Source organism: Oncorhynchus mykiss, chromosome 9 (assembly GCF_013265735.2).
Source record: "Oncorhynchus mykiss isolate Arlee chromosome 9, USDA_OmykA_1.1, whole genome shotgun sequence".
Taxonomy (NCBI): Eukaryota; Metazoa; Chordata; class Actinopteri; order Salmoniformes; family Salmonidae; genus Oncorhynchus; species Oncorhynchus mykiss.
This window is the reverse complement of record NC_048573.1, coordinates 64323661-64336364: the sequence shown is the minus strand read 5'-3', so window position 1 is coordinate 64336364 and position 12704 is coordinate 64323661. Positions and strand designations below refer to the sequence as shown.

The window sequence follows — 12704 nt, the reverse complement described above, 5'->3', positions numbered from 1 at the left end:
CCATTTCCTAATAATTGCTCCCACAGTTGATTTCTTCAAACCAAGCTGCTTACCTATTGCAGATTCAGTCTTCCCAGCCTGGTGCAGGTCTACAATTTTGTTTCTGGTGTCCTTTGACAGCTCTTTGGTCTTGGCCATAGTGGAGTTTGGAGTGTGACTGTTTGAGGTTGTGGACAGGAGTCTTTTTCAAACAGATGCCATTAATGCAGGTAACGAGTGGAGGACAGAGGAGCCTCTTAAAGAAGAAGTTACAGTTCTGTGAGAGCCAGAAATCTTGCATGTTTGTAGGTGACCAAATACATATTTTCCACCATAATTTGCAAATAAATTCATAAAAAATCCTACAATGTGATTTTCTGGATTTTTTTTCTCTCATTTTGTCTGTCATAGTTGAAGTGTACCTATGATGAAAATTACAGGCCTCTCTCATCTTTTTTAAGTGGGAGAACTTGCACAATTTTTTTTCCCCACTGTATATACTGTACTCGAAACCATCCACTGCATCTTGCCTCATCCGTTCTGTACCATCACTCATTCATATCTTTATGTACATATTCTTTATCCCCTTACACTTGTGTGTGTATAAGGTTGTAGTTGTGGAATTGTTAGGTTAGATTACTCGTTGGTTATTACTGCATTGTCGGAACTAGAAGCACAAGCATTTCGCTACACTCGCATTAATATCTACTAACCATGTGTATGTGACAAATTAAAATTTGATTTGATTTAGAGTATCTAATGGGTTCGGACCCAGATTGCAGTTCCTATAGCTTCCACTAGATGTCAGTCTTTAGACATTGTTCAGGCTTGTTTTCTGAAAAATGAAGAAGAATGAGACCTTTCTGTCAGTGGAGTGTAGAATCATGTATTGCTGGTTTGCGCGTGACCGATTGCGCCCCCTTCGTTGTTTTTCCTTTTAATTGAATACGCTATTGTCCGGTTGAAATATTATTGATTATTTAGACAATTGAAAACCTGAGGATTAATTATAAACATAATTTGATATGAATAGACGAACTTTACCGGTACTATTAGGATGTATTCATCTGCATGTTTTGACCGGCGTTGAGCCAGTGGATTACTGAATGAAACGCGCCAACAAAACAGAGTTTTGGGATATAAAGAGGGACTTTATCGAACAAAACAAAACATTATTGTGTAGCTGGGACTCTTGTGACTGCAACCATATGAAGTTCTTCAAAGGTAAGTGACTAATTTTATCGCTATTTCTGACTTTTGTAATTCCTTTACTTGGTTGTAAAATGTTTGTATGCTTTTGTAAGCCGTGCGCTGTCCTCAGCATGGTATGCTTTCGCCGTAAATCCTTTTTGGAATCTGACAAAGCGGCTGGATTATCAAGAAGTTAATCTTTAAACTGATGCATAACACTTGTATTTTTTATGTTCATTATGACTTTTGGATTTGGCACTCTGCAATTTCACCAGATGTTGTCGAGGTGGGTCGCTAGCGGAACGCCTGCGCCAGAAAGGTTAATAGTAAGGAGATATCTGCAGGGACCACCTCTGTTTCAATTTGACACTTGGTCTGAAACATTTTTGATCAGACTAAGTGGAGACATATTTGTAACCTGGAAAGAGAGAAAGAGCAAGGTGAAGAGAAAATGTAAGAGCAAGCAATTCGGTTCCAGTGTAGAAAAATGTTTCATTTTCATATTCAACCAGAGGTGAAAGGAGTCATGTGAATGTATAGTACTGATGTGTTCCAGATGGCATCCTATTCCACAGAACCATTTCCCGGCCGCTTTATGAGAAGTTGTGAGCGCAGTTTGGAATCAAAAAGCTCTGTTTACCTAGCAGTGGATATGATCACGTGCAACTTCAAATGCAGCTCATTCAAGTTAACAAACATGTAATCATATACATCACAGATTTCATCAGAGGTTTGATTACCTACTGTAGCAAGCCAGCCAGGCAAGGTAAAATATCACAAATAGAGATGGGTATAGCCAGAAGAAGAATATACTTGTTGAACAGAGCTATAGCCATCAGTCTTGCATGTTTTTATTTTTAATCACTCACTCACTATTAGTCAAGGTCTCGACTTAAGCGTTAGCTATCCTGCTACAGAGGTTTTTGGTGTGGGATGTGTGTGCATCCCTCAAACGTGACGTTTGCTTGTAAAATTATTATTTTTTAAATGGCTCTATATAATGCACTACTTTTGACCAAGGCCCTTGGAGTAATTTCAGACACAATCACAGTCTATTCGCCATTAATTTGTCCCCCTCTTCTCCCTGGCTGCAGCACATAGTGAAGTGTCACGGCAGCACTCTGCTGCCCCAGTTCCTGGGGATGTACCGTGTGGGTGTAGAGAATGAGGAGACCTACCTGATCGTCATGAGGAACATGTTCAGCCACAGACTGGTGGTGCACAGGAAGTACGACCTTAAGGTGAGACTGAACGAAAACACAAACGCGTACACACACACACACACAGTACTACATCCAGATGAGAGAGAGACACACCTAGGGTTGAAAAATTCCTGTTACTTACTGAAAATCCCCAGGTTTTCCAGGAATCCTGATTGGAGGATTTATTTCTTAAATACTTTTGGGGAAAGTTACTGGAATTTTGCAACTCTAGTCAGCTGTTGTATAATGCTTGTACACCTGTACTGTTCTGTAATGCTTGTTCCTTACGCTACTTCATGATTTACACTCGTATAATCCCTGACCTTGCCTATTAAACTCTAATCTTATTGATACTCAGGGCTCTCTGGTGTCTCGTGAAGCAAGTGACAAAGAGCGGGTAAGCCAACTAAGAATGTCTATGTCTCACCCAACCAACCATGCATGTGAAAATTGCCTTAAGGACTAGCTCTGTTAGGCACCCACAGTAGTGTTGCACGGTATACCGAAAGTTCAGAACTTTTTATATCCTATAACATTTAAAAAACAGTTTGGTACTAGAATTTGTTACTTTCGGTACTTCTATCATACGCGTTTCACTTTGTCTACTGACTGAGAAAGGATCAAGTCTGTAGACAATATCACCTTATGGCACGAGAGCACCGTGCCTGCTCCAGTTATCCATTGCTAGATCTAGCCTGTATTGAGGAACCACTGAACTCACTGGGAGTCTGGGATGCATCATGTTAGCTCCCCTCTCATGCTATACAGAAGCAAACAGTTGAATAATGTAGAAATGTTGCAACTGTTAATTACTGTTCGCAAAGCAATGTCCTTTACAGGCTAGAACACTTTACAATGCAAGAACAGAACATACCAGTAGCTTCCAACTTTTTTTGCTATCTAACAGATGACGCTAACATCAATTCACTACCATAGTACTTTGTTTGTGGTACCATAATGCAAAATGTGCTGATTGTCACCAAAAAAACATAATCATTAACCAGGTTTCCATCCAACCTTTTAATGTCGACAAAACAAAATACTCCAGACAAGGTGGGATCTTTTTGGGTTGGTATTGATATAATAACCATCATATTGAATTAAACTTAGTCACGTGATAACATGTTCTGTGGTCCTCCCTCTACGACTCATCAGGAAAGCATGCAGTTTATTAGGGTACAGAGGAACTCAATTATGAACCAAACAGGGTGGTGAAAGTGCAAGGTGATGAGCTTGATGCCCCTTTCCAATAAATATCAAGGATCTTATTTTGGTGACATGATAATCGATGCTTGGCTACCATTCTTACTATTTTGTCCATAATATAATCTCGCTATATAAAACAATTGTTTTGTGAGAAACATCAGTAGAGTTGAAAATACGATGGAAAACAATTTAACGATGAGACAGCCTATAGGGAGGAGGCCAGAGACCTGACCATGTGGTGCAAGGACAACAACCTCTCCTTCAACGTGATCAAGACAAAGGAGATGATTGTGGACTACAGGAAAATGAGGACGAAGCACGCCCCCATTCTCTTCGACGGGGCTGTAGTGGAGAAGGTTGAGAGCTTCAAGTTCCTTGGTGTCCACATGACCAACAAACTAACATGGTCCAAGCACACCAAGACAGTCGTGAAGAGGACACAATAAAACCTATTCCCCCTCAGGAGACTGAAAAGATTTGTCATGGGTCCTCAGATCCTCAAAAGGTTTTACAGCTGCACCATCGAGAGCATTTGACGGATTGCATCACTGCCTGGTATGACAACTACTCGGCCTCCGACCGCAAGGCACTACAGAGGGTAGTGCGTACGGCCCAGCACATCACCAGGGCCAAGCTTCCTGCCATCCAGGACCTCTGTACCAGGCGGTGTCAGAGGAAGGCCCTAAAAATTGTCAAAAACTCCAGCCACTTTAGTCATAAACTGTTCTCTCTGCTACTACACGGCAAGCAGTACCAGAGTGCCAAGTCTAGGTCCAAGAGGCTCCTAAATAGCTTCTACCCCAAGCCATAAGACTCCTGAACATCTAAACAAATGGCTACCCAGATGATTTGCATTGCCCCTCTCCTCCCGCAAGAACAATTGCTACACTACTCTAATAAATCTAACTCTAATAACTGTACATATTACCTCAACACCGGTGCCCCCTGTATTGTTATCTACTGCTGCTCTTTAATTATTTGTTATTCTTACTTTTATAAATTTTTTGTATTTTCTTAACTGCATTGTTGGTTAAGGGCTTGTAAGTAAGAATTTCTATACCTGTTGTATTTGGCACATGTGACAAATAAAATTTGATTTGATTTAACATGTATTTATATTTGGTACAGAATTGTTAGGTATTATGTCACGTGTAGCCTTTTATCTGCAAATCAAATCAAAGTTTATTTGTCACGTGCGCCGAATACAACAGGTGTAGGTAGACCATACAGTGAATTTTTTTAATTAAATTTTACCTTTATTTTACTTTCAATGACGGCCTAGGAACAGATTTTGTACCTTGTCAGCTCGGGGATTTGAACTTGCAACCTTTCGGTTACTAGTGCTCTAACCACTAGGCTACCCTGCCGCCCAAAATCCTTACAGGCTCTAACCTATAGTGCAAAAAGTAAATGTGAAAGAAACACATCTCTGGTGGGAAAATGTGCATATAGTTGTTATACAGATTTTTTTTAAATATTCGCATGAAAATCTGTCGCCAATTGGATGGAAACCTAGCTATTCCCAAAATCTTTATTAATTCACTTTGTGTCCCTCGCCATAGTCACATCTCTCCCGTCCTTTTCACTGTGTGTGTGTGTGAATGATGTCATTAGCTCATAGATATAGAGCACGCATTTATAAAAGAAGGCATTGCTGCTTTTATGCAAATGTTGTTGATTCCTCTGTAGCCCCATAAAATCAGCCAAAACAAGCTCAAAACATCAATGCATGCATACAATGCATTCACCTGTGTTGTGAATAGGCCTATATCTTGATATACCTGGTTTATCAATAGATATAGCATTCAAACAAATGATTACCATTATGTTATGTAGCTACATTGGTAAAAATGAAGTCAAATTGATTGTATGATGCAATTAATTCATTAATACAGCGTTTCCCAAACTCTCTCCTCAGGAAACCAAGGGGTGCATGTTTTGTTTGGGGTCCCGAGGACAGAGTTTTTGATTCTGCATTAATGCATACATGGCTGTCTCTGAAAAATGTCAAGTGTAATGAGTTTGAGCTCAAAACATTTGTCTGGATCAAGTGCCATTCTGTGACTTTGGCTAATATACCTTATTTTGCCATGGTATCGTTCTGGTATCGAGCATCGTGATACTAAACCTGCTATTGGAATTAAAGTCAAAATTCTGGTATTGTGACACTAACCCACAGTACATGTGACCCACCACCTTGACTCGGTCTTATGTAGCAAAATTTGAAATATATATTTTTTTATGTTGGATAAAAGTAAAGACTCAGCGATATAAAATTGTATATCATACACTGCAGTTGAGGAACAATGTGAAAGTAATTCTGCATTGAAAGTTGTATATTGTATATATTGTATCCTACATTATTGCATCTTAGCCGCTCTGTCACTGCTGATCCATATATTTTAAACTTATAAATTCTTATCCCATTCCTTTACTAGATTGTGTGTAATAGGTTTTGCTGTGGAATTTGTTAGATATTAGGTTTTGTTGTGGCATTGTTAGATATTACCTGTTAGATGCTCCTGCACTGTCAGATCTAGAAGCATAAACATTTTGCTAAACTCACAATAACATATGCTAACCATGTGTTTGTGACCAATAAGATTTGATTTGAAGAGTAAGTTAGTTGTTTTTTTCCTCATGAGGTTGTGGCAATCTACTGGTGGCGACTAGAAACAATTGCATAATATTACAAATTGATGATCCTTGAAAAATAAAAAAAAATGTAGTGGAATGGTCTTCGAGGTCCAGAGTTTAGTTTTAGGGGCCATTTGACATGCTTGGGAAAGTTCTCATGCGTTTGTTTTATAACGGTCCCTCAGGTGAAAGAGCTGCCCACCTACAAGGACATGGACTTCAGAAACAACATGCAGAAGGTGTATGTGAACGAGGAGCAGAAGGAGAAGGTCATGGAGAAACTCAACAGAGATGTGGAGGTAATGTGACCTCCACAGATTTAGAACTAGAATTCAGTCTATTTCTATGTTGACCTCTCAAGTTCTAGAAACTGTCATTCTATTGAGTCTAACACAAGGTGGCAGTAGAAACATTCTAGCTGTTTGTTGCCATTATACCATCATCTCCATTCATAGTAATCATCTGGTGTGTGTGTCCTGTTCTATAGTTTCTTGTCAAGCTAAAGATTATGGACTACAGCCTGCTCCTGGGTATCCATGACTTGGGGCGGGCTGAGCGGGAAGAGGAGGAGGGAGAGGAACCCTCTATTGAGGAGGATGGGGAGACTGAGAATGGCCTGATGCAGGTCCCTAACGCGTGCTCCTACAGCACGTCTCCTGAGGGCATCGCTGGCTACATGGCCTCCTGCAAGCCCCTGGGGCCCGGGGAGTTTGACCCCTATGTGGATGTGTATGCCATAAGGAGTGCCCCTGGTAGGTTCAAGGGAAGTTGGGAAATTACAGGGTTTGGATCAAGTCAATAATTTTAAGCCATTGGATTCTCAATTTCCCTACTGAATTGAATGATTTTTAAATGGAATTGACTCTATTCCTGGATTTGAAGTTACACTGGAAGTTGGGTCATTTGGGTTTTTAAGCAGTGACTTTATTCAGCATCTGGTCTGTTTTCCCCCCTCAGGAGCCCCTCAGAAGGAGGTGTACTTCATGGGTCTGATAGACGTTCTAACACAGTACGACACCAAGAAGAAAGCCGCTCACGCAGCCAAAACTGTCAAGCATGGGGTGAGTGAAAAGGGCGAAGGGATGAGATACTCAGTGCATACTGTAATGTTAACCTTTATTTAGCTAGGCAAGTCAGTTACGAACAAATTCTTATTTACAATGACGGCCTGCACCGACCAAACCCGGACGTCGTTGGGCCAATTGTGCGCCACCCTATGGGACTCCCCATCATGTGATACAGCCTGGTGCATACTGTGCATTTATTGCTTTTTCTAACATCATTCCCTATTAATCGATAATTGAAAGTGACCTATTCCCAATGCAATTTCTTGTTTTCCCTGGTTTCAATGTTGTGCTGATCACATCTTTGAGATAAGAGGGTTAAGGCTCTCCCATTAGATTACAGGGCCTTCAGAAAGTATTTACACCCCTTGACTTTTTCCACATTTTGTTGTTACGTCCTGAATTTAAAATGAATTACATGTAGATTGTTGGTCATTGGCCTACACACAATACCCCATAATGTTAGCATAATTTGTTTTTGAACATTTGACTAATTAATAAAAAATGAAAGTTGAGTCTAAGTATTTAATCCCTTTGTTAGGGCCCAAAAATGTGGCTTAATAAGTCACGTAATAAGCTCACTCTGTGTGCAATAATAGTGTTTAACATGATTTTTGAATGGCTACCTTGTCTTTGTACCTCACACATACATTTATCTGTAAGTTCCCTCTGTCAAGCAGTGAATTTCAAACACCAATTCAACCACAAAGACCAGAGAGGTTTTCCAATGCCTTGGGAAGAAGGGCACCTATTGGTAGATGGGTAAACACAAATTTGAGCATCAAGTTATTAATTACACTTTGGATGGTGTATCATTACTCCCAGTCACTACATGTTTAGTCGTCCTTCCCATCTCTGTTGCCGGAGAGGAAGAAAACCGCTCAGGGATTTCACCATGAGGCCAATGGTGACTTTATAACAGTTACAGGGTTTAGTGGCTGTGATAGGAGAGAACTGAGGATGGATTAATAACATTGTATACTGAACAAAAATATAAACGTAACATCCAACTGCATTACCGTTCATATAAGGAAATCAGTCAATTGAAATAAGTCCATTAGGGCCTAGTCTATGGATTTCACATGACTGGAAATACAGCTATGCATCTGTTGGTCACATACCTTAAAAAAGGTAGAGCCAAGGATGAGAAAACCAATCAGTATCTGTTGTGACCACCATGCTGCGTGACACATCTCCTTCGCATAGAGTTGATCAGGCTGTTGATTGTAGCCTGTGGAATGTTGTCCCACTCCTTCAATGGCTGTGCGAAGTTGCTGGATATTGACAGGAACTGTAACGTGCTGTCATACACGTCAATCCAGAGCATCCCAAACATGCTTAATGGGTGACTGGTCTGGTGAGTATGCAGGCCATGGAAGAACTGGGACACTTTCAGCTTCCAGGAATTGTGTACAAATCCTTGCGACATGGGGCCGTGATTATCATGCTGAAACATGAGGTGATGGTGGTGGATGAATGGCACAACAATTGGCCTCCAAGATCTCGTCACGTTATCTCTGGTCATTCAAATTGCAATCGATAAAATGCAGTTGTGTTTGTTGTCCGTAGCTTATGCCTGCCCATACCATAACCTGATCGCCACCATGGGGCACTCTGTTCACGTTGACATCAGCTAACGCTCGCCCACACGACACCATACACGTGGGCTGCGGTTGTGAGGCCGGTTGGAGGCACTGCCAAATTCTCTAAAACGACGTTGGAGGCGGCTTATGGTAGAGAAATTAACATAACGTTCTCTGACAACAGCTCTGGTGGACATTCCTGCAGTCAGCAATTGTACGCTCCCTCAAAACTTGAGACATCTGTGGTGTTGTGTGACAACTGCACATTTTAGAGGGGCCTTTTGTCCCCAGCACAAGGTGCACTTGTGTAATAATCATGCTGTTTAATCAGCTTCTTGATTTTCCACACATGTCAGGTGGTTGGATTATCTTGGTGAAATGCTCACTAACAGGGATGTAAACAAATTTGTGCAAAATGTTTATGGAACAATTCTGGGATCTTTTATTTCAGCTCATGAAACAAGGGACCAACCCTTTATATGTTGTTTATATTTTTGTTCAGCGTATTTACTACACAATACAAACTTAATTGACTGATTGAAGAAAAGGCTGTACAGAATAAAACATATTCCAAACCATGCACCAAACCTGTTTGCAACAAGGCACTAAAGTAATACTGAAAAATATACCTTAATATACAGCCTGGTCTAATAAACTAGACGTAACATATTAAAAATACATCCGGGACAATCAAAATAGTATATGTTATGTTTGGTATGGTTACATAAGACTTGCTTAAGGCAAAAACTAAAGTAGGGTGGTTTGTCGGGATGGGTGGGCATATAACGTGAACGTCTAGCAACCCAAAGGTTGCGAGTTTGAATTTCATCATGGACAACTTTAGCATTTTAGCTAATTAGTAACTTTTCAACTTCTTGCTACTTTTTAGTTACTTTGCAGCTACTTGGCATGTTTGCTAACCTTAAACCTTTTAGCTAAATCTAACCCTTTAACCTAACTTCTAAACGTAGCCTTAACCCCTAGCCTAGCTAACATAGCCACCTAGCTAGAATCTGTAATATATTGTACATTTTGCAAATTCGTAACGTATAATATGGATTGTAATTCGAAAAATATCATACAAAATAGGTGATGGACATCCAAAAATTAATACATACCAAGTGGAGGTATTGGATTTATGTACAGAATAATACAAAATGCTCTGAGACAAGGTTTGAATACAAAGTATTATGTTTGGGTCAAACCCAATATAACACATTACTGAGTACCACTTTCCATATTTTCAAGCATAGTGGTGGCTGCATCATGTTATGGGTATGCTTGTAATTGTTAAGGACAGGAGAGTTTTGCAGGATAAGAAAGAAATGGAATTGCACTAAGCACAGGCAAAATCCTAGAGGAAAACCTGGTTAATTTTGCTTTCCACCAGACACTGGGAGATTAATTCACCTTTCAGCCGGACAATAACCTAAAACACAAGGCCAAATCTTCGTTGCAGTTGCTTACCAAGAAGACGGTGAATGTTCCTGAGTGGCCGAGTTAGTTTAGACTTAAATCTACTTGAAAATCTATGGCAAGACCTGAAAATTGTTGATCAACAACAAATTTGACAGTGCTTAAAGAAATTTGAAAAGAATAATGGGCAAATGTTGCACAATCCAGATGTGGAAAGCTCTTAGAGACTTACCCATATAAACTCACACATGTAATTGTTGCCAAAGGTGATTCAAACATGTGTTGATTGAGGGGTGTGAATACTTGTGTGTGATAGTTTTCCATTTAATTTTCAATGTCTAAAAACATGTTTTCACTTTGTCATTATGGGGTATTGTGTGTAGATGGGTGAAATTTCAAACATTTAATCAATTTTTAATTCAGGCTGTAACAACAAAATGTGGAATTAGTCAAGAGGTATGACTACTTCCTGTAGGCACTATCTTATTTGTTTAACTTTTATCCGGAAAATGAGCATTTCATTGACGCTTTTCATTCCCATTTATATGAGCTACTCAGTCTGACGTGTACCCTTCTCTATGCCTCTGTCTTCAGGCTGGTGCTGAAATCTCCACTGTCCACCCAGAACAGTACGCCAAGCGATTTCGTGATTTCATCGCCAACATCTTTGCATAGCAGGACATTATAACCACCACTGATACAACCAACCTTTTCCCATTTAGATTGGATGGTTTGTATTGTTCTTTTGTTCTTTTTTACTTTTGTTCTGGGACTTTCTGTCTTGTTTTTCTTCTGATGTACATTTATATCATGAAACATTGACCCAAAAAATCTAAACACACAGATCATGTTATTTTGATCTCACACTTTACTGTTTCCATTGTTGTAATGTATTACTGACTGATACATATTTATTTTTAGATTGATAAGATGAATGTGATTCCATATTGATAAGCACTCTTGACTGACTTTGTAGCAAAAGGGTACTTAGGCTAATACTGCTGCTTTGTGTCCTCAGAGAGATGTTACACTGAAAAGGATAGAATAGACTTAAAGGGACAACCTGGGATTGATATATCGACCACTTTGTTGTTTGTTTGAATCCCAGATTGCCCCTATAACCCAGTCAGTTGAAATCCTGGGTCGTGTCCATTAAGCACCAAACAGAAGGAAGTGGCGGGAAACTGGGAGGTGCTGTACTACCAATGACTAACTACCTGAACTTGTCCAATAAGAAATCACAACCTTGGATTGGTCTGATGTACTGAATATACTAATATAACTGGACATAGGAACATATCATTGTAGTGAACCCTACAGTAAATATCAGAGCAATTTGTCTCTGTCTTCTGGGATTTGCCATGAACGTCCCTCATCATCATCTCACATTGGCTCATGTGTAGCATTATGCTATCATGAGTAAACTTGGAACCAGACCCTGTTGTTGGACTGACAATGTCCTTTTGAATACCTTTTGGTGCCTCAAACTGAGTCATTTTTAAAGGACTTCTCAAGATCATTGTTATGGGGAATATAAGTATAATCATTCCAACTCCCTCTCACACATTGTCATGCCAAACATGTTTTCTTGACAATGACAGCAATGGACCAAGCTAGAATAAAAGATGAGTAGAGGTAGACGATGGTCTATGCTTGGTCAGATTTGACGACGACTATTATTATGACATTTGAATAGACTCCACAGAAGAGTAGTATGTGTCACTCATAGAATATAGCACTACATTTCAGCTGCTTTATGCAATTTGATTGCCTTAAAGATGTGATGAGTTTTCTAGTATAGAAGTTGAATACATTGACGGGCTGAATAGTTACAGTATGAGTAAGTGAAGCCTTGTAACCATTGTGATTGCACGTCTTGTATTTTTGCAAATCAGCTTTTGGATCAAAATATATTTTACAAAGATTTTCTGAAATTGTTTTTTTTATATAGATTTTCCATTATAGCAGTCACACATACACATATCTCTTGGTGTGTGGTTAGTGGTACAGTTGATATGGTTGTGAGTTTGGTATTTTATTAGGATCTCCATTAGCTGTTGCGAAAGCAGCTACCTGGGGTCCACATAAAACATGGAACATGACATAATACAGAACATTAATAGACATGAACAGCTCAAGGACAGAACTACAGTACATACATTTCAAAATGGCACACAGCCTACATATCAATACAATATCTAGGTCACGTAGGGGAGCGAGGCATTGCTTTTTTGTGTTAGTTTGGTTAGCGTTACAGTTGATAGGGGAGGTTGGTTAGCGTTACAGTTGATAGGGGAGGTTGGTTAGCGTTACAGTTGATAGGGGAGGTTGGTTAGCGTTACAGTTGATAGGGGAGTTTGGTTAGCGTTACAGTTGATAGGGGGGTTTGGTTAGTGTTACAGTTGATAGGGGAGGTTGGTTAGCGT

General features: G+C 39.8%; 1 protein-coding gene across 1 annotated transcript; it reads left to right on the top strand.

The window, feature by feature from the left end:
* Positions 1-1527: 1527 nt before the first annotated feature.
* LOC118966090 (phosphatidylinositol 5-phosphate 4-kinase type-2 gamma-like) lies at positions 1528-12207 on the top strand. Its single transcript, XM_036988669.1, has 6 exons — positions 1528-2411; positions 2731-2769; positions 6401-6514; positions 6703-6967; positions 7173-7276; positions 10873-12207. Exons 1-6 carry the CDS (start codon positions 2313-2315, stop codon positions 10951-10953), a joined length of 702 nt encoding a protein of 233 aa, XP_036844564.1. The 5' UTR covers positions 1528-2312; the 3' UTR covers positions 10954-12207.
* Positions 12208-12704: the final 497 nt, after the last annotated feature.

Bases quoted from the DNA above. Each gene is read 5' to 3' on its own strand.
- LOC118966090 (XM_036988669.1), top strand. From the start codon at position 2,313: ATGTACCGTGTGGGTGTAGAGAATGAGGAGACCTACCTGATCGTCATG. The intron at 2,770-6,400 runs GTAAGCCAACTA...ACGGTCCCTCAG, and splicing joins AAGCAAGTGACAAAGAGCGG to GTGAAAGAGCTGCCCACCTA. The intron at 7,277-10,872 runs GTGAGTGAAAAG...CTCTGTCTTCAG, and splicing joins CCAAAACTGTCAAGCATGGG to GCTGGTGCTGAAATCTCCAC.